Here is a 22,760-nt window from a genome sequence, read left to right as displayed (position 1 = left end):
AGAGCAGGCTCGAAGGGCCGAATGGCTGACTCCTGCTCCTATTTCTTATGTTCTTAGCACTGCTGCAAGCCTCACCCCCACATCTCACAGCTTGCACACACTGCCAGCTATTAAATCATGAAAACCATGTCACCAAATATATTGCACGACACTCATTGTCACATTTCCCTCTCTCTTGCAGAAGAAGGTGGCGCACGACCGGTGGCAGCAGGAACTAATAGGAGGGGGAAACATAGAAGATAGGAGCAGGAGTAGGCCATTCGGCCCCTCGAGCCTGTTCCGCCATTTAATGAGATCATGGCTGATCATCCAAATTCAGTACCCTGTCCCTGCCTTCTCCCCATATCCCTTGATCCCTTTAGCCTTAAGAAATATATCTAACTCCTTCTTGAATATATTTAATGAATTGGCCTCCACTGCCTTCTGTGGTAGAGAATTCCACAGGTTCCCCACTCTCTCGGTGAAGAAATTCCTCCTCATCTCAGTCCTAAATGGCTTACCCCTTATCCTTAGACTGTGACCCCTGGTTCTGGACTCCCCGGCCATCGGGAACATCCTTCCTGCATCCAGTCTGTCTAGTCCTGTTAGAATTTTATAAGTTTCAATGAGATCCCCTCTCATTCTTCTAAACTCCAGCGAGTATAAGCCCAATCAACCCAATCTCTCCTCATACGTCATTCCTGCCATCCCAGCTATCAGTCTGGTGAATCTTCGCTGAACTCCCTCCATGGCAAGAACATCCTTCCTCAGATAAGGCGACCAAAACTGCACACAATACTCAAGGTGTGCCTGTTCCAACCCCCATGGAGGAGATGGTGCTGGCCTTTACGGGAAGGGCCACTGCTGAGGCCATGGTCAGCGGAGGGGCTGATGCCATTGAAGATGACGGTATCCTGATCCCTCTTCCACTCCCTCATCCTACAATCACTTCTGAGTTATAAGCTGAAGATGGTATAAGCACGCACTTCTTACTTTCGCCTCTCTCCTCACCACACCACAACCTTACCCCTGTCCTTTTTCCTTTCAGATACCCAAGAACTGCAACCTGCCCAGGCTGTGGAGGAAGAGCAAGTTAGTGATGATAAAGACACACCATCACTCGATTTCATACCCGCACACTCGGATCTCAGATACTAACACTGCGTGTAATTTAGAGGATTGAGGTGGTATATGCACATGGAGAGACACCGGGCACAAGTGCACTTCAGCCGGGGCAGGGGGCAAGGATAGCGCAGGTGCCAGCTTGCTGGACCAAGGTCGCACATGATTTCCGCTGCAGAGGACTCAGATGAGGACTTTGATGGGCCAGGCTACAGAAAAAGGCTGATTACTGTACACACCAAAATGCTTGGTGCATTGGGAAGCCTGCCAGAAAGCCTGCGTTCAATGTCAAGGAACATGGAGGAGTCCGGCACCAACTTGGCACAGGGCTTTGCGCAGAGCTTGGAGCCCATTCTTTCCAGCATGGAACTGGTGGGCAACTCCATCAACACACTTGTGGACCCACCAATGATAAAGATTCTGATGGTCAATGTCTCAGCTTCCATTGCAGGACAAGCAGCAGCCACCAAAAGTCTGAGTGCTACAGTGGAAGCTCAGATTGCTGCCATCATGGCTGCGGATATCAGTGCTCAAAGGGGCTTCCAGGGTGTCACAGCAGTCCAGCAATCTGTCCTCCAACAGATTACTAGGATTGCTGAGGTGCCGCCCTGGGGGAGTGACAGTGACTCCATGGATCACGAACCTGCTGTCTTCTCTCAGGATGACAGCATTTGTGATCCCATGCCGAGATGGTGCAGTCCGAAACTGGTCCTTCTAGGCCTATAGCTGCTCAAGGTCATCCTCTAAGCCCATCTGCAATCTCCTCCACTGAAAGTCAGCAGCGTTTCATCAGCCATGCTGCAGCCACTAGGGTAGCACTGTGTAGGAGCACTAGGACAGGCAAAGGCACACGGAAGACAGGCATTAAGGGAATGTACAAGGGCGATTAGTTTAAGTTGGTATACAATATGGCATGATTTGATTTATAAATTTGGTTTGGAATGCTTATTTTGTGTTGGCTTTTATTTGTGCATTGTGGCCAAGAGGACGATGTGATGGTCAGTGACAGAGGGAAGGTAAGGAGTGTGGGCTGTTGGTGAATGGGGAATTGGGGTTGAGGTTACTGGTGTCGCAGTTGAATTAGTTCTTCACGTACATCCTGGGGAGTAAGGGGCTGTCTAGATTGCAGCCTTCCTTCCTCGTCCTCCTCTTTTGCTTCCTCCTCGTGCTCCTGCCCCTCAACTTCTTGCCTGATAGGTGATAGCAAGGGCTGTTCCCTCATGATGGCAAGGCTGTGCAGCATTCCACCACAAATCTTAAGACTCGCTAAGCCGAGTACTGCAGGGCTCCTCCAGAGCAGTCCAGGGAGCGGAATCTTTGCTTCAGCACGTCAATGGTCTGCTCTATCAGATTTCTTGTGGCAGTATGGCTCACAGTGTATGCGTGCTGCGCACATGTGCGTGAGTTGCGAGCCGGAGTCATGAGCCATGTTGTCAGTGGATTGCCCGCATCACCCAGTAGCCAACCTTTGGTTTGGCATGATGGCTGAGATACAGCTGGTATATTGGACTGGCGCAGAATGAAAGTATCATGACTGCTGCCAGGATACTGGGCATTGACCTGCATGATGCACTGCCTATGGTCACACACCAGCTGCATGTTGAGGGAGTGGAATCCCTTTCAGTTCTGGTTCATATCAGAGTTGACACAAGGCGCATGCAAAGCAATGTGCGCAGAGTCAATGGCACCCTATACCATGGGGAAGCCTGCAATCCTAGCAAACCCTTGTGCTCGCTCCGCCTGCTTCTTTCTGGCAAGAGGGAATGAAAGAAAGTATTACTCTTTGAATAGAGAGCCTCAGTGACCTCCCTTATGCAACAGTGCACTGCAAACTGGGAAATGCTGCTAATATCTCCAGCACCAGCCTGGAAGGAGCCAGGTGCATAAAAGTTCATAGCCACGGTCGCCTTCATAGCCACTGGCAATGCGATCCTTGCCCTGCTCTGAGGTTGGAGTTGTGGCTGCAGCAGTTGGCAAATTTCAGTGACAACCTCTTTAGTGAAGCGCAGATGTCTCAAACATTGGTCGTCGCTGAGGTTCAGGTAGGAGAATTGCTCCCTGAACACCCTGGGCGGATATGGCTTCCTGCTGGGAGCCCTTCTCCCTCTCCTCCTCCTCCCTCTTCTAGCAGCTTGTCCTGCTCTGCGTGGCCTCTGCTCATTCTCCCAGTCATTCTCGATTCCAAGAGGAAGGCCGCCCATGTCTGGGAGTAACTGGTTTGTGCAGAAGCCTTGAAGTAAGCAAAAAGTACTTCCGCACCGCCACACCACTCCTTGCACACTTTTGAAACTTTAAATAACTATGGAAAAGAGCAAAAACTTATAGAATTGCAGCAACAGCCAGAAGAAATCATCCAGCAACTAACCTGTAAGTAGTTGATGATCCCTTTAAATAGTGCTGGTGGGGGGGGTCCTTCATGCTGCTTAACACGTGCTCTACTGTGTGTGGTTAAGAAAGGGCATCGGCTGGAGAGTGGCGCTCATAAATAGCAGCACTGGCGACAACCCAGCATTGCACACTGATTGACATCATGATCTGCCTGCTCTGCATACTTCTGGCGAACATTAAGTGTGTGTGTGCTAACCCCTTTGCATCAGAAGTGTGCGCACGTGCCACTGACGCCATTTTGAAACCCTAAGGGGCAGTCGTAGCGCCCAAAAAATGGGCAAATTTGCATTTATATGGTGCCTTTGAAGTAGCAAAATGTCCCAAGCCGCTTAACAAGAGCGTTATTAATAAAAAATGTCGATACTAAATCACAGAAGGAGGTATTATGACAGATGACCAAAAGCTTGGTCAAAGACGTAGGTTTTTAGGAACATCTTAAAGTAGGAAAGTGAGGCAGAGAGATGGAGAGGTTTAGGGAGGGAATTCCAGAGCTCAGTGTCAAGCCAGCTGAAAGCATGGCCGCCAATGGTTGAGCGATTAAAATCGGGGATGCTCAAGCTGCCAGAATTGGAGGAGCACAGAGATCTCGAAGGCTTATATGGCTGGAGGAGGTTACAGAGATAGGGAGGGGCGAGGCCATGGGGGGGATTTGAAAACAAAGATGAGGATGTGAAAATTGAAGCGTTGTTAGACTGGGAGCCAGTGCAAGTCAGCAAGCACAGGGATGATGGGTGAACGGGACTTGGTGCGAGTTAAGATATGGGCAGCAGAGTTTTGGATGAACACTAGTTTATGGAGGGGGGAAGATGAGAGGCCGGCCAGGAGGGCATTGGAATAGTCAAGTCTAGAGGTAACAAAGGCAATGGATGAGGGTTTCAGCAATACAATAAAACGATGCAGCGCATCGCCAAATATCAGATTCATATATGTATTCATTTGGGGGGTTTTCAGTGAGACAAGAGCAACTCAAAGGAGATGTAAAGAATTAAATCTTAGTGCAATTCCCTGCTCAAAGGTAAAATTGAATGCTGTGAGATTCACAGCCTGTGAGACTCTTCATCACACAGCAGCACGATTCTCTCAGTTCAGGATCTCATTCAAACTCTCAATTAGATCATTATCTTATAATTCATCAGGAGCTATGCTGTGCCCTCTGCACTATCAGGTGTAACTTGTATAACTCCCAAGATCACAGATAATACCCAAACGCAACCCCTTTCTACATTGAGACTGAAAATATACTTCTACCTACAGTACTTGGAAATGCAATGTTTTCTTTCTGCTATGAGTCTGGTGTAATGACACCTAAATCAGCGGTACTCACTCTATTCTGCTTGTGTACATTCAAAATTCTGTTAATGTTCACTGTGTCTGTCTGTGGCTGATCTTCTGTTCTGTTTCAAGTATAACCTCTAGAAAGTCTTCACAAAAATCACTTTGAAAGCCATGCTCAAATACTCCTAATGTCAAAAAATGGACAGAAACAAAATTCCACAACCCAAAACTACGCATAAATTCTGGATAAACAACACTAATTGTGCTCTGTATTTATGCTACTCTCAGCTCAAATATCACCAGTGTTACATGTATCTCAAAAAGTAACAATGCCGTAATTGTACCAGCATAGGCACAATGGGCCAAATGGCCTCCTTCTGTGCTGTATCATTCTATGATGCTAATGGATACGAACTGCAAACAACTTTGGCAGGTATTTGCAATCCAGTCATATCGGAGGAGCAGGACTGAGATCCAACACTCTCTCATTGAAACAACAACTTATATTTATATAGCGCCTTCAACGTAATAAAACGTCATGAGATAGATTAAATTGGAAATAGAAATATAACCATTAAGCAATCTATTGTTCTGATGTTGGGGTTTAGTCAGATTGGCAGGGCAACGTGGGCAGAGTTCTTTGCGCGTCTGGTCCTTACTGCATTGTCACAGGATTGGATGAGCAGAGATTTCCTCCAATTAAATATTGTAAAGACCAAAGCAATTATCTTCGACCCCCGCCATAAACTCCATTCTATTCCCCTGCCTGGCCAGTGTCTGAGGCTGAACCAGACAACCTCGGTGTCCTATTTGACCCTGACCTATCCTCTTCATCACCAAGATTGCCTACTTCCACTACTGTATTTTCATCCGTCTCCATCCCTGCCTCAGCCCATCTGCTGCTGAAACCCTCATCTACGCTTTTATTACCTCCAGACTCGACTATTTCAATACACTCCTGCTACCCACACCCCCATCTTCCACCCTCAGTAAACTTCAGATCATCCAAAACTCTGCTGCCCGTATCCTAACTCACACCAAGTACTGATCACCCATCACCAATGTTCCCTTTAATTATTTTTGGGGGGGAGGGGGCGCAACTCCTTTAAGGGGCTGTGCGGGCCATTCCAAATACTGTGCTTACTTGTTTTTTTTCCATTTAAAAGCCGGTGAGCTGGTGAGCTGGCTGTGCAGCATGGCCACACAGCTTAAAGGGAACATTGCCCATCACCCCTGTGCTCACTGACCCACATTAGCTCCTGGTCCAGCAATGCCTCAAATTTAAAATCATCATCCTTCTGTTCAAATTGCTCCAAGGCCTCACCCCTTCCTAGCTTTGTAACCTCCCCCAGAACTACAATCCTCCGAGAACGCTGCAATTCTGGTCTTGTGTGCATTCTCGCTTTCCTTCGTTCCACTAGTGGCGGCTGTGCTTTCAGCTATCTAGGCCCTAAGCTTTGTAATTCCCTCCCTAAACCTCTCCTCCTCTCTATCCCCTATTTTAAGACGCTCCTTAAAGCCTACCTCTTTGGCCAAACTTTTGGTCACCTGTCCTAATATCTCCTTATGTGGCCAGTTATCAAATTCTGTCTTGACGCTGCTGTGAAGCGCCTTGAGAAATTTTGGTACCTTAAATGTGCTTTATAAATGCAAGTTGTTGTTGTGTTTATACCTTGTACCATCCTTGCTTGGTCAAATGCTGCCTTGATGTCAAGGGCAGTCACTCTCACCTCACCTCTGGAATTCAGCTCCTTTGTCCATTTTTGGGCCAAGGCTGTAATGCGGTCTGGAACCGAGTGATCCTGGCGGAACCCAAACTGAGCACCGGTGAGCAGGTAATTGGTGAGTAAGTGCCGTTGATAGCACTGTCGACGCCACCTTCCATCACTTGGCTGATGATTGAGAGTAGGCTAATGGGGCGGTAATTGGCTGGATTGGATTTGCCCTGCTTTTTGTGGACAGGACATACCTGGACAGTTTTCCAAATTGTCGGGTAGATGCCAGTGTTGTAGCTGTACTGGAACAGCTTGGCTAGAGGTGCGGCTAGTTTTGGAGTACAAGTCTTCAGTACGACAGCTGGGGTGTTGTCAGGGCCCATAGTCTTTGCTGTATCCAGTGCGCTCAGCCGTTTCTTGATATCACGTGGAGTGAATCGAATTGGCTGAAGATTGTCTTCTGTGATGGTGGGGACTCAAGAAGAGGCCGATATGGACCATCCACAAGATGGTTGCAAACGCTTCAGCCTTGTCTTTTGCACTCGTGTGCTGGGCTCCGTCATCATTGAGGAGGAGTATATTCATGGAGCCTCCTCCTCCCGTTAGTTGTTTAGTTGTCCACCACCATTCATGACTGGAAGTGGCAGGACTGCAGAGCTTTGATTGTGGGATTGTCTGGCTCTGTCTATAGCATGCTGCTTCCGCTGTTTAGCATGCATGCAGTCCTGTGATGCAGCTTCCCCAGGTTGGCACCTCATTTGTAGGTATGCCTGGTGCTGCTCCTGGGATGCTCTTCTGCACTTCTCATTGAACCAGTGTTGCTCCCCTGGCTTGATGGTAATGGTAGAGTGAGGGATATGTCGGGCCATGAGGTCACAGGTTCAGGTGGAATACAATTCTGTTGCTGCTGATGGCCCACAGCACCTCATGGATGCCCAGTTTTGAGCTTCTAGATCTGTTCTGAATCTATCCCATTTAGCACCGTGGTAGTGCCACACAACACGATGGAGGGTGTCCTCAGTCTGAAGATGGGATTTCATCTCCACAATGACTATGCAGTGGTCACTGCTACCAATGCTGTGATGGACAGATGCATCTACGGCAGGTAGATTGGTGAGGATGAGGTCAAGTAGGTTTTTCCCTCGTGTTGTTTCTCTCACCACCTGCCACAGGCCCAGTCTGGCAGCGATGTCCTTCAGGACTCGGCCAGCTCGGTCAGTAGTGGTGCTACCGAGCCACTCTTGGTGATGGACATTGAAGTCCCCCACCCAGAGTACATTCTGTGCCCTTGCTACTCTCAGTGCTTCTTCCAAGTGGTGTTCAACATGGTGGAGTACTGATTCATCAGCTGAGGGAGAGTGGTTGGTGGTAATCAGTAGGAGGTTTCCTTGCCCATGTTTGATGAGACTTCATGGGATCCGGAGTCAATGTTGGGGACTCCCATGGCCACTCCCTCCCGAATGTATACCACTGTGCTGCCACTTCTGGTGGGTCTGTCTTGCTGGTGGGACAGGTCATACCTAGGGATAGTGATGGAGGAATCTGGGACATTGGCTGAAAGGTATGATTCTGTGAGTCTCTCATCTTCTCTGAGGCAGTCCCTCGGAACCGAGGATGACTTGCTTCCACATTAAAAATGAGTTCACAGGTGACTGATGAGTCCAATGCGGGACCTACAGTCTCTGTCACAGGTGGGGCAGACAGTGGTTGAAGGGGTGGGTGGGTGGGGTGCTTGGGTTGACATGCGCTCCTTGCACTGCCTGCGCTTGGCTTCTGCTTGCTCCCGGCGAAGAGACTCGAGGTGTTCGGCGCCTTCCCGGATGCTTCTCCTCCACTTTGTGCAGTCTTGGGCCAGGGATTCCCAGGTGTTGCTTGACGAGTCTGTGGGACAGCTCTCCCAATTTTGGCACAAGTCTCCAGATGTTAGTGAGGAGGACTTTGCTGGTTCGACTGGGCTGGGTGTGCCGTTCTCATATCCGAAGCTGGTGCCGAGGTCGATGCTGGATGGTCCATCCGGTTTTATTCTTATTATTGTTTTTCGTAACGGTTGTGTACAACTGGGTGGCTTGTTGGCCATTTCAGAGGGCAGTTAAGAGTCAACCACATTGCTGTGGGTCTGGTGTCACATATAGGCCAGACCAGGTAAGGTTGGCAGATTTCCTACCCTAAAGGACATTAATGAACCACATGGGTTGACAAGTGGCAAGTAAGATTCGCGCCACACAAGTGCCAAGGCAATGACTATCTCCAATAAGCGAGAGTCTAACCATCGCCCCTTGACATTCAACAGCATTACCATTGCCGAATCCCCCACCATCAACATCCTGGGGTCACCATTGACCAAAAACTTAATTGGAAGTATACCGCTGTTCCTTCATTGTCACTGGGTCAAAATCCTGGAACTCCCTCCATAACAGCACTGTGCGAGTACCTTCACCACACAAACTGGACACATAAATACTGTGGCAACAAGAGCAGGTCAGAGGCTGGGTATTCTGCGGCGAGTGTCTCACCTCCTGACTCCCCAAAGCCTTTCCACCATCTACAAGGCACAAGTCAGGAGTGTGATGGAATACTCACCACTTGCCTGGATGAGTGCAGCTCCAACGACACTCAAGAAGCTTGACACCATCCAGGACAAAACAGCTTGCTTGATTGGCACCCCATCCATCACCTTAAACATTCACTCCCTCCACCACCAGCGTACCGTGGCTGCAGTGCATACCATCTACAAAATGTACTGCAGCAACTCGCCAAGACTTCTTCGGCAGCACCTCCCAAACCCGCCACCTCTACCACCTAGGCAACAGATGCATGGGAACACCATCGCCTGCAAGTTCCCCTCGAAGTTACACACCATCCTGACTTGGAAGTATATCGCCGATCCTTCATGGTCACAGGGTCAAAAGCCTGGTGCTCCCTCCATAACAGCACTGTGGGAGTACCATCACCACACGGACTGCAGCAGTTCAAGAAGGCAGCTCACCACCACCGTCTCAAGGGCAATTAGGGATGGGCAATAAATGCTGGCTTTGCCAGCGATGCCCACATCCCAGGAATGAATTTTTTAAAAATCTCATAAAAACTCATCTGGTTCACTAATGTCCTTCAGGGAAGGAAACCCGTTGTCTTTACCCGGTCTGGCCTATATGTGACTCCAGTCCCACACCAGCGTGGTTGGCTCTACCCTCTGAAGTATCATAGCAAGCCACTCAGTGTATCCAGGGCAACTCAGGTTGGGCAATAAATACCGGTCTTGCCAGCCATGCCCACATCCCAAGAATGATTTTTTTTTAAATTAATTAACAAATGAATGAATTGTCATGGGGCCCGATAGACCTGGCTGCACTGCAGGAGCATTCCTTGTCACAAGAGTCCAATTATTTACATCCTCTTCCTTCAATTTTGTGTATTATGGGCCCTCGTGGCACAAACCAATGTTTGAATTAAAGAAGACCTAGTGCTTAATCCATGGCAATCCTACACTGAACAGTTGACTAGGAGGTGCATAATAGCTGAATGGGTTGACTCAACTTCTAACTCTTCCTGCTCATTTTTCCAAACTTATGGTACAGAAATTGGTAGACAAGAAGCCACCTTCTACTGCTCCATGCAATACAGTATTATGATGCAGCACCTGATCACTCCCACATACAATTTTTGTTTAATAGAAGGCTTGATAAAAGTAAGTAAAAAAAAGGCTATTTTAACTCTCTTGGCCAGGCAGAAATTGGTCGGCAGTGGATTTAAAATCAAGGTGGTTGACTCACTGGCCTGTTTCTGCCCTGCTGGAACTCATGGCCAGGTCTTCGCCTGAATCAAGCACCAGCCTTGTTAATTTATGCAAATCAGAGTTTACTGATGTACTTCAGACCCCGATGCAATTTAGAGGGCCAAATGGGCAGAACATGCATCATGCATGCTCCGCTCGGTAAAACCTGATGTGCAAGAAGAAGCGGCCCCAAAGGGGCAAGTATAAAATTATGTGTGAGGCCATAAGGAGCAGAAATGTTCCTCCAGGCTCCACAAGAATAATGTGTGCCACTGCTGCCCCAGGCTCCCACCCTCCATCCCACCCCATCATCCGTGATCTTGCCCCCCCCCCACCCCCGAGACCTAATTGTCCGCTGACCGTGTCAGCATCTGGGCCACCTGATATTGTGCTGACCTTGTAGAGTTCTTCAAAATTATGAACTGGGTCGACTGAGTAGACGTACAGATGTTTCCACTTGAGTGGGAGACCAATACTCGGGGCTATAAATATAAGATTGTCACTAATAAATCAAGTAAGGAATTCAGGAGAAACTTCTTTACTCAAAAAATGGTGAGAATATGGAACTAATTGAGGTGGATAGCATAGATGCATTGAAGGGGGAGCTAGGTAAGTACATGAGGGAGAAAGGGGTGGAAGGATATGTTAATAGGGTAAGATGAAGTAGGGTGGAAGGCTCATGTGGAGCATAAATACCGGCATTGGCCTGATGGGCCGAATGGCCTGTTTCTGTGCTGTAAATTCGATGTAAATTTCTTTACACAGAGTGTAGAGTTAGTTGTCTGAGTTTGGAATGCTTTGTTACAGGAAATAATTGAGATATGGACCAGTGCATCAAATGGATATACCCAGAGAGTGGTTAGAATGTGGAACTTGCTACCCTATGGAGTAGTTGAGGCAAATAACATAGATGCATTGAAGGACAAGCTAGATAAGTACACGAGGGAGAAATGGAAGGATATGGTGATAGGCTTCGATGAAGTAGGGAGGGAGGAGGCTTGTGTAGAGCATAAATACCGGCATAGACCTGTTGGGCCGAATGGACGGTGTCTATGCTGTAAATACTTTGCAATTGTATTCCATGAGTTTGAGAATAGCATACAATCTACAGCAACCAAAAATGCTGTATCCCACAGCAGGGATGCCCATATTGTGAAAATCGACATGATTAACATATAAGTAAATCTATATAAAACCTTCACAAGAGCACAGAGTACAATTTTGGGCTCCACATTATAGGAAGGATGTTGAGGCAAGAGAGACAGTAAAGCATAGTTTCAATAGAAACATAGAAACATAGAAGATAGGAGCAGGAGTAGGCCATTCGGCCCCTCGAGCCTGCTCCGCCATTCAATGAGATCATGGCTGATCATCCAAACACAGTACCCTGTTCCTGCCTTCTCTCCATATCCCTTGATCCCTTTAGCCTTAAGAAATATATCTAACTCCTTCTTGAATATAGTTAATGAATTGGCCTCCACTGCCTTCTTTGGTAGAGAATTCCACAGGTTCACCACTCTCTGGGTGAAGAAATTCCTCCTCATCTCTGTCCTAAATGGCCTACCCCTTATCCTTAGACTGTGACCCCTGGTTCTGTACTCCCCGACCATCGGGAACATCCTTCCTGCATCTAGTCTGTCTAGTCCTGTTAGAATGTTATAAGTTTCAATGAGATTCCCTCTCATTCTTCTAAACTCCAGCGAGTACAAGCCCAATCGACCCAATCTCTCCTCATACGTCATTCCTGCCATCCCAGATATCAGCCTGGTGAATCTTCGCTGCACTCCTTCCATGGCAAGAACATCCTTCCGCAGATAAGGTGACCAAAACTGCACACAATACTCAAGATGTGGTCTCACCAAGGCCCTGTACAACTGCAGCAAGACATCCTTGTTCCTGTACTCAAACCCTCTCGCTACGAAGACCAACATACCATTTGCCTTCTGAACCGCCTGCTGCACCTGCATGCTTACCTTCAGCGACTGGTGCACAAGGACGCCCAGGTCTCATTGCACTTCCCCTTCTCCCAATCTATTGCCATTCAGATAATAATCTGCCTTCCTGTTTTTGACACCAAAGTGGATAACCTCGCATTTATCCACGTTATATTGCATCTGCCATGCTTCTGCCCAATCACCCAACCTGTCCAAATCATACTGGAGTTTCTCAGCATCCTCCTCACAGCACACACGCCCACCCAGCTTTGTGTCGTCTGCAAACCTGGAGATATTACATCTAGTTCCCTTGTCCAGATCATTAATATATATTGTGAATAGCTGGGGTCCAAGGCCCGATCCCTACGGTACCCCACAATAAGATGATGCCTGGTATGAGGGAATACAAATATGAAGACTCAAAATAATGGGGCGCTCACCTGACATCTACCAGCACCTTCCAACAGAGGTCACTCGAATGCATTCAGGAGTTAGAACCCTGGCTAATTCTCCCCACCCTTTAGCTCAGTAGTGTTCTAGATAATCGCTATCAATTCAACTGAGAGCAGAGCATTGGGACGAGACTCCAGCTATTTCTTTGATTAATCGATTTGGAGCATCAGCTGTAGCGGCGCCACTCTCTGGGGTGGATTTTGACATTGCGCAACAGTGTTAAACGGGTGATAGAGAAATCAGCAGCCCGTTTTACATCACTCCCGGTTTTTATTTCCATTGAAGTCAGAAAATATAATGAATAATTAACTGTGGAAATTAAAAAGTCAGCATTCCTGGATACACCACAAGTGCAGCCCTGAGAGCACCTGCTGAACCTGTGCTTGTTTCTAACATTCAGATAAGTCCGTCCTGCAGAGGCAATTCAATAAACATCCCAACAAAATTGTAAAATCATTACCAGCATCATTTAAAAAAGTAGAAATCAAATAAAACTTTACAACCTAGATGTAATAATAAACAAGTTTCATCACTGGGGTGCAGTTTATGCCTTTTACAATTGGCTCTGCCAATTTTAAGTCAGTTTCAGAAATTCATTATCAAGGTATCTGCTAATCACTGCATTGATGGTGGGAACAGGATAGGAACTATGAATTTAACACAGTAAATACAAAGAACTTTGAAACTACAAGAGCAACAGTCAATAACAGGTTTTGGCAAGAGTACATCACAATGCTTAGCCAACCTGAACACAGACAGTATAACTGAACCGGACCAGAGCTAGATATTGGGCTGGATTTTCTCAATGGAGACAAGTTGGAGGCGGGACTGCTGCTTGTTGTGTCAATGTCCCACCTGCATCATCATCTGACCAACCAGAGGGACTTTCCCCTGATTGACCTTGTTAAGCCTGCCCTGTAGGCTCAGCAGGCCAATTAGGGAGGAAGTCACTGACAGAGCACGTCAACGTCTGACGTGCTATCTGTCAAGACTTCTTGAAAGAAGAAATGTCAGTGTTTGACAGCTCTGTGAAGCTGTCAAACACTGGCATTCTCTGTAGTTTGATGAGTCCTTGTGTTCAGGACTCATCAAACCTTTCAACTTTGTCGATTTCAGATGGCTGTTGGTTCGGAGGATCCAACAGCCAGTCTGTGAAATCGACAAGCAAGATGTCGGGTCTCCCGATCCAGGGTGGATGAAGGCTGTAGGAAGAAAACAAGGTAAGTGAACATTTTTTAACACTTATCACTCACCTTACATACTTACCACTCCACACTTGCACCCATCGCTCACCTCTACATCTTACTTCCAGGTGCCTCCGACCACCGCAGACCTCCTTCACCTCTCCTCCAACCCGGCGGGGTTCTCCGAGGTCGGGAAGCCTTCACCTGTGAAGGTAAAATGGCACTAATCCTTTTTTCTGCCTGTTAACAGGCCTGCTGTTAACAGGCAGTTAAAAGGATTTAATGCCTTTCTTGCCTCCAGGACATGGGACCCGAAGCAACACATCTTCCCGCCTCCTGGCAAAAGGGCACGGAGGTGGGATGGGGGCGGGTTTGCCATCGGCCCCCCACTTTCTGCTACTTTACCGGCAGTCCCGCCTCCATGCCCGCCTCCTCGGGGCTTGGAAAATCCAGCCCATTATGTTTGAGGCCTTAAAGCTCTTGGAAAGTAAAGTCAGATTCCTCTTGTTTTATTGCATTTAAAATGTGGCTGCATCTTTGATTGAGGCGTTGCTTCCATTAGAAACTAACGGTGATTGCCAAATTGAGTAAGGTGAATTGAGTAATTTGAGGAGGTGAAGTCAACAGGTAGTAGATATGGTCAGCAAAAGGGGGAGGGATGGTAATTGTATTGTTAACAAAGCTGTTGAAAGTGGCAGAGGCATTCTATTGGTTTGATACATGATATATAGCTTATGGTAAAGATTAAGTGATACTTTGTTGTACAGTAGTTAGAAGTAAGCTACTCTCTCATCTATGTATACTGGAGGTAGTTTCATAAATCAGCAGGTAGGGTAAGAATGGTAATGACTGCCTCTCGTTGCTCCCAACATCTCTTCTTCCTTTGCAGCAGTTTACCTCTTAAATAACTTTGCAGCTGTTTAGGACCAGCTGAAGTAATCTGGGATAAATGTAGTTTCCTGATTTCTCTCGTGACCTATGCTGAACAGTGCATATGGATTTTGGGTGAGTGCAGAAGAACTGCGCCTTTCAGGGTCAAATAGCATACCAACAGTTCATACATGAAGAATGACCACTAGATTGAGGTACCATAGGGCTGCGGGCACCTCATGGAGCTATTCCCCAACATGCCGTGCCTTTAGCAGAAGGAAAGAGAAAAATTAGAAAGAATAAAATAGATGCGAGGAAAAATAATCAGGAAAAAAAGATGCTCAAGTATAATGTGTAGAGTGGTCAAGAAAGCAGTGGCCTTTCTGTTTCATTATATGCATTGGATTTGAGTGTGAATCAAATATTTACTGGCAGGACTTCAGTGTTCATTAGCCCAGACACGTTAGCATTACAAATGGATGTAATCTAGACTTTCATTTTTCGCAGTGTATTAGGCAAGGCAAAGTCAATTAAGGTTCAATTCATTCTCCTGAATGTGATAGACTTCAGTCAGTTTGATCTCAACTTTATGGCTTCATCTACCTACACTCACACTTTCAGAGAATTATGTATTTGAATCCCTCGGGTAGATTAAAGCCATCAACTGAGTCAAGCTGCTGAACTCAGGCCCCTTCACCCATTAACAGAAAAGATGACAGAGGCTGCACTGAGCGAGCAATAGAGGTTGATGAGCCTTGACATTTGCAGCCCTGTGGCATCTGTGCTTCTTGGTCTAAATATTATGTATAAGTAATGGAACCCACAACTGATGTTGATAAAATCGACTGGAAAACGATCAGAACACATGCCAACTGAGCAGCCGCTTCAGTTAAAACTCCTCGAAATTTTAGGGCTCAAAATTTCCATCAAGATTCATTCTCTTTGCTTGAGAGTGACTTGCAGTCATACAAAATAATAACACTAATAAAGATGCAATACTATAAAATAGAACAGTTTTTCATTAAAAAAAATAGCACCCGTTGGAATGAGAAAAGTGACCCGATAGATTTGTGAGCAAATGTACTACCCCATGTGGTACTGAGCCATTCAGACCAGAAGTATCTCAAATAACAACAGAAAATGCTGGAAAAACTCAGCAGGCCAGGCAACATCCGTGGAGAGAGAAATAGAGTCAACGTTTCAGTCCCGATGAAGGGTTTCGACCTGAAACATTGACTCTATTTCTCTCTCCACGGATGTTGCCTGGCCTGCTGAGTTTTTCCAAAATTTTCTGTTGTTATTTCGGATTCTCAGCATCCGCAGTATTTTGCTATCGTCGCAGAGGTGTCTCAAGTTCGATTGCTGATCTGTGCTGACGGAGCTGATCTCAGGAGGCAGCAGCTAGGGCTGGAACTGGCCACAGCATTTCCGGCTAGGAAAGGGAAGAAATCAGCTCAAGTTCCTGCTGGAAAGTGCATATGTGCCCATTGATCGAAGATAGGTTCAGGTTTGGCTTTGTTGCCCCTCGTAATGATTAGCCACCTGACACTGACTGTCTAGACTCACACGGGAAGAATGGCTACTTGGATGAGATACCAGAGGACTGCGGGCATATGTATACCAGTCCCAATGCATCAATCAGTGCCTGAAGACAAGGAGGGGGAGCAAATGACAAAAATAAAAAGGAAATTCTGGATAAATAAAAATATGAATGAATTTAATAGATCTGTTAAGAAAATCTCACCAACACAGAATCAAAAAGACTCTTTTTGCAATATGAGTGAATTTCCTTGTTAAACTTCCAGCTGGACATGACAAATTGTTCTTTGAGGCCATTTTTAGTTAGTAGACTGAATTTTACATTTTTAAAAACTTACATGTCTGTTTCGTCCCATGCGATGCACGACTGATTTGTAGTGCCCTGTTAAAGAAAATGAACACTTGTTAAAATACAGTTGATTCTACCCAAGATGCATATTGAATTTTAAACAATAAATCTCGCGCATGCCTAAATTCCTGCTAATCCTTTGTGAGCTACTAATTCAATCTCTTCTCAATGCAGATTACATGTATCACTAGGGTAAATTTTGTAAGGCTCTGGGTGCAAATGCCTTGCTTAACAGGAATACAAATGGGAGAATTGGAGGCAGAGATCAGTCAGCCATGATCAGATACTCCCATCATTCACGTTAATCACCAAGAAATTAGGAGCTCCCAGGTCAAGTGCACTGACCTCAGCACCTAATTGTCTGGTTAGATCTCCTGCCATCAAAGACACTCTCAAAACTCTGAAGGATCTGAAAGACATAGGGATGCAAATACATAATTCCCTGAAAGTGAGACTGTAGGTGGATAAAGTCATAAACCATTTCTGGATGCAGTTTTTGAGTGGCTTGCGAGACCATTTCAGAGGCCAGTTAAGAGTCAACCACGTTAGCGTGGGCCTGGAGTCCCGTGTAGGCCAGACCAGGTAAGGATGGCAGGTTTCCTTTCCCTGAAGGACATCATCGAATCATAGAATCACATCAGTGAACCAGTTGGGCTTTTACGACAATCCGAAAGCCTCATGGTAACTTTTATTGATACCTGCTTTTTATTCCAGATTTATTTAGTCGTTTTTTTAAAACTGAATTAAAATTCCCAAACTGCAATGTTGTGATTCCAGGCCCCAGGATTACTACTCCAGTAGCATAACTACTACCCGTCTGCCTTTACAGAAGCACTCCCTACATGTTATAATGTCAATAACAATACGACCCCTAGCTCCTGGGGAGTAACAAAACAGAAAGAAATACTAACAAGGTACTGAAAAAATAGAAATTAAGAAAAACACATCAGTCAAAAAGCTTTCCCCTTTAAGAGCTCCTTCATGCTTGACATTACCGTTAATACTCACTCCAGATAGATAAGCGGAATTCACAACACGATCACACGCTAAACTAATGGGGGCATCGCACTGGGGATATTTACGTGATTTAGAGTACAGTTAATATTTAAACGAAGCTCTCGCATATTAAATGGTTGTCCAGAAGATTTCCCCGTGCTGTAGTAATCTAGTTAAAGTGACTTCTCAGTTCTCACATGCACATTCCACCCCAGTGAGATAGAGAAATTGAATTGGTTATTTTTTTTTTGGAAGTGCAGGAAGCAACACTGCACCGGAATTAATGAAAGACGTTCCATTTTACTGCGCTGGCTATTGCTGTTTCCACGGTTTCCTTGGCAAGACCGAAATAACTTGTAACCATTTGTGCACAGAACACACAGGCAGGTCTGCTCAAGTTCCTCATAATTAACCAAGGACTGTTTTTCAAGCATTATTTCACTGATGACATAATATTTTAATTTTCATATCGGCACAGCTATTTTCAGTTAGGAATAAAATGTGCACTTAAGGGGGACAGTTCCAAATGAACCTAATTCAAAGTGTTGTGACTGAAGGCATTCTGTTGCACTGTACATATTTGAATACCTTAACTTACATTATATAGATGAGAAAATTCAATTTCCAAAGGGCTGGATAAAGATTTTGGAGAAGGCTTCACAATAACAGAGATTATCTTGGAATTCAGCACTGTGGCATTCCTGAAATTTAATCAAAAGACAAGCAATATGTTAATGATTTAAAATACTCTGTGCAGTACTAATTGTTTTAAGTCAAAGCATAAAATAACTGGGTCTTACAACTGTGGCTGTGTTATTGACAGCTTCTGTGTCAGTTGCTGACTTGAATTAATTATGTTAGTGTTGCTGGTTACCCATCATGAGCAGGGCAGAGAATCTTACTGTAACATTGTGGCTTTGACTGACTGTGTGCTACAATACAGTTAGGTTATTTTCTTAATGAAATGAAGACTCAACCAGTCATATTAAGACAACTGGTTGATAGAGCTGCGAAGGCTGAACAGCACCCGAGCCATGTTATTTTCAGTCACTAAGGTAACACTTCAAACCAGAAGTATATGTAGTTAAAATTTTAATAGAGGGATTTCACTACCACTGTCCTTGCCGGGATTAATCCCACCTCTATAATAAACATAGATATACATACGAGTTACAACACAGAAACAGTCCGTGTTGGCGTTTGCCCTCCATTTACTCACTCTGTTCCTCTATCCCTTCAAACCCTTTTCCTTCAACCACCTATCCAATCTAATCTTGAATGTTGACATAGTTTCTTCCTCAACCACTCATTGTAGGACTGAATTCCACAGCCTCCCAACTCTGTAGGTTTCTCCAGCCCTCAGTTCTAAATCTCTTAAATTTAATCTACCTATGGTCCCTTGTTCCCTTTTGCTAGAATCATAGAATGGTTACAGCACAGAAGGCGGCCATCATTCAGCCCATCAAGACTGTGCCGGCTGTCTGCAAGAGCACTTCAGCTAGTCCCACCACTGGAGACAGTCTGCTTCTTTCTACTTTGCCCCATCTTTTCAAAATTATAACCACTTCTATTTCATCACCCCATACTCTGCATTGTTCTGACGAACAAGACCCAATTTTTCAAGTCGTTCTTCATATTTGTAATTCCTTGTATCAGACAGTATCCTAGTGAATCTGCATTGTACCTTCTTCACACACTTCCCTGAGATGAATGCTGAGAGGAGCCAACACACCAGAGCACAATCCTATGTGGGAGATCGCAATCTCATGTGAGAGAGATCCCCAGAGAAGATTCCGAACGGCTCCTCTCCTCCAAAGAGGGAGGGAGATACTCAACACAGTCAGGGGATGTGGTCCAATGCAAATCATTGTTAGTGGTGCTTTGCAAAGATACTGTAAATCTCACAAGATGCAAGTTCAGAGTTACTGAGGGATCAGTTTCATTGTTCAAGGAGAAAACGACTGGAATCATTGAATGTTACAGCACAGTAATTGGCCCACCAAGTCTCCGCCACTGGTTTTCTCCACGTGAGCCACCTAGTCTAAACACACTCTCCTGTTTCTCCTCCACACTCTTAACATTTCTCTTTTTCAAATACGTATATAATTCTCTTTTAAAATAATTTATTCAATAATGGTTCGTGGCAGAGATTTCAACATTCAAACTTTTCTCTGCGTAAGATTATTTTCCATCTTCCACTTTAATTCTTTTTGTGATGATATTAAAATCTTAATATAGAAATCATTCTGTCATCATGCCATGATAAGGATGGCACTCAAAGATTCCCACTGATTCCTAATTAACATTCCCAATTACTATGGCAACCGTAAATATTTTCGTGCCCTCTTATTATACATACAGGGTGACCATATTTTTCAAACCGATGCCAGGGACACACAGGGTGGGAGTACAGCAAAGTACGGGACGGAAAATGTAGGTTGCGCAGCGTAGCAAGGCAAAGATTTTTGTTATTTTGATGCAAAGTGAATCTGCAAAAAAGCAGCTCTGAGCCAGCTCCTGGGACATCCACACAGCCCGGCTCCAGCCGTCGTTCATTAGTCCGATTACCAGCGGAATCCCGTTACTCGGACATTTTGGCTCTGGGGCCCATTTCTCGTCAGCATCGAAGGGAAGGGGCGGCGGAGCATATTGCAGCCACAGCGCGCGATCGCTGCACAAATTAAAGTCCCTCAGTGAGTCCACCCCTTCTACTGGTTGAAAACAGGAGACTGACATCCCTGCCCCGTTGCACAGACACGCCCACTTTATTGACCGACCGCAGGGCAGCTTCGGGTCACGTGTTGCCTGATTTGAACCTGCGTGTATTAGGGAACGAGTTTCCTGAACCAGGGACATTTTTTGCCCGGGGACTCAGTCCCTCATCCGGGGACTGTCCCCGGAAAACAGGGATCTATGGTCACCCTCAAATCTAGAATAGCTTGTAAGTATTTATTTGCCACAAATAATGCCCTATCATTAGTTTGGCAAGACCATGCACAAGAAATCCATTATTCCTATTCAATTCTTCCTGAAAGCTTATTTATTTTCCACCCAATCCACTGTGTTTCTACATCTCTCCCCTGGCTGTTGGTGGATAAATGCAGTGCAGTATCACATCATCATTATATCATCGGCAAGGCATCATCAATCAAAAGCAGCAATCCACAATTTGCAACCAAGGGCAACCTTTCTGCAAATCAGTATTTCTGAAATTGAGTAAAGATGACTAACTGCTGGAAGCTATCGGCAGCTGCTGCAGGGAATTGTGGGAAGACCTGTAGGCTTTTCAAATGTTAACAATTTCAGTGCTGACCTAGGTGGCTGTATCATCGTTCTCTCTCATTATTTGTTAGTTTTTTTGTAAACTACATACAATAGATGAAGTGATTTAAATACAAAGTCGATCCAAGTAAACTGTTTGCCATGACAGAAGGTAAACAGTAAGAAATAGAGAGTAAGAGGGAAGTCAGATGGAACTTGTTTTTATTGCAAGAGTAATTCACAGAATCACAGAAACCCCACAGTGCAGATAGAGGCCATTTCGGCCCATCGAGCCTGCACCGACACATATCCCACCCGATCCCTGTAACCCCTACACCAACACATATCCCACCCTATCCCCATAACCCCACGTATTTAATCCCCCTAACACTAAGGGTCAATTTATCATAGCCAATCAGCCTAACCCGCACATCTTTGGACTGTGGGAGGAAACCGGAGCACCCGGAGGAAACCCACGCAAACACGGGGAGAATGTGCAAACTCCACACAGACAGTCACCCGAGGCCGGATTCAAACCCAGGTCCCTGGTGCTGTGAGGCAACAGTGCTAACCACTATGCCACCGTGCTTGTGGAATTAACTGCCAGTCAAGATCATTGAACCACACATTATAAATGGACCCAACAGGCAATTATGCACTTCTGGAGAGTGAAGAGATTGAGGAGTAATTGTTGCACTCTGGCCGCCTTGCTGGATGGATGGTACTGTAGATAGAACGATAACACTGCTACCTCAATTTTCCAATCTGTGCTTGCATCTTGTGAGGCGCTGTTGAGGAAACGTAGTTTCACTAAACTTACTCTATGTTGAGAAGTTGGATGGATGGGGTTGATCTACCAAATGGGGTACGTGTCAGACATAATGGCTTTTTCCTCTTCCTCAAATGTTTTATGTCGTTATGAAGCTCAATGATGTGCTGTTGAACATGGAATGCATCAGCAAAGGAGGGAGGAATCATATAACCCGCGATCACTGCAGTTGTGATTGAGTTGTGTAAGTTCCCCCTCAAGTCATTCAGCAACTTACGAATGAGTAGTCTGTTTAAACTATTAAGCGGGAAAAATTGGGTATCGGCCATTTTGGGGTGCTAATATCGTCCGGGCGCAAAGTTTAGCGCCCGGCGCTAATTATCACCTCCGACTGCAAAATTTGCCTCTATCGCCCCTGGAGGTGATTTGAGCGCTAAATCAGGCGCTACACACCTCTCTTAAGGCGCTAACCTCGGGGAGCGAGGCGCTACCTCAGAACGCTACCGAAGCTCAGGCGATGTCAGTTACCATGGAAGCCAGACAGACTGGCGCCATCCAGTTCTTAAAGAGGAGGGGCCACCTTGTTGGCCAGCTACACCCTACTCATTGCAGTCTTGAATCTCAGCCTAGAGAGACCTCTAAAGCAATTGTGTTGGAAGCACTAATGGATAGGCCCAGGGAAAGAGCTCGGCGCTTAGGAACCTCAAAAATGGTGCTGAGGGCCAAAACTCCTCAGGATAATGTTAAATCTCTCCAGACGTCTCTCTCCCTCTCATCCTTCGTGTACCAAAAGTTTTGCCGACAAGAAAAGGCAGGAAGCACCCGCCTTTAAATAGCGCTCCCCCAGCCCCTTGCCGACTTGAAAGCGTTTCCCTCTACCTGTCGTTCCTAGCGGCAGGTGCTCAATATCCAGTCCGGGGCGCTACACGCTCGACTGACGTCATGATCTGCGGGCGCAGGAGATCGTGGCGGTAGTGCTTAGCGCTGCCGCAAAATGACTGGTCAATTTTGCGAGCGGCGCTAAAATCGCTGCGCTCGGGCGCTAAGTTCCCAGCGCCCCGTTAGCGCCCCCCAGAGGCGCTAACCAACCAATTTTTTTTAGTGCTGTACAAAGTGTAGAAGTTGAAGAAAATGTGGATGTTTTATGGGCTATA

At 45.9% G+C, this 22,760-nt stretch overlaps 1 protein-coding gene across 7 annotated transcripts in view; it reads right to left on the bottom strand.

Moving 5' to 3' along the window:
• Positions 1-22,760, bottom strand: part of adgrb1a (adhesion G protein-coupled receptor B1a) — a 658,584-nt gene that overhangs the window by 287,638 nt on the left and 348,186 nt on the right. For all 7 annotated transcript variants that reach the window (XM_085992449.1, XM_085992450.1, XM_085992451.1 and 4 more), the window contains exons 15-16: positions 18,175-18,277; positions 16,570-16,613 (exon numbers count right to left, since the gene is read on the bottom strand). In XM_085992449.1, coding sequence (XP_085848575.1) covers positions 16,570-16,613; positions 18,175-18,277 — 147 coding nt within the window. The remainder of the gene's footprint in view (positions 1-16,569; positions 16,614-18,174; positions 18,278-22,760) is intronic.

Source organism: Somniosus microcephalus, chromosome 7 (genome assembly GCF_052327205.1).
Source record: "Somniosus microcephalus isolate GS21.2 chromosome 7, FLI_Smic_1.0, whole genome shotgun sequence".
NCBI lineage: Eukaryota > Metazoa > Chordata > Chondrichthyes > Squaliformes > Somniosidae > Somniosus > Somniosus microcephalus.
This window is presented reverse-complemented; position numbering and strand designations above follow the sequence as displayed.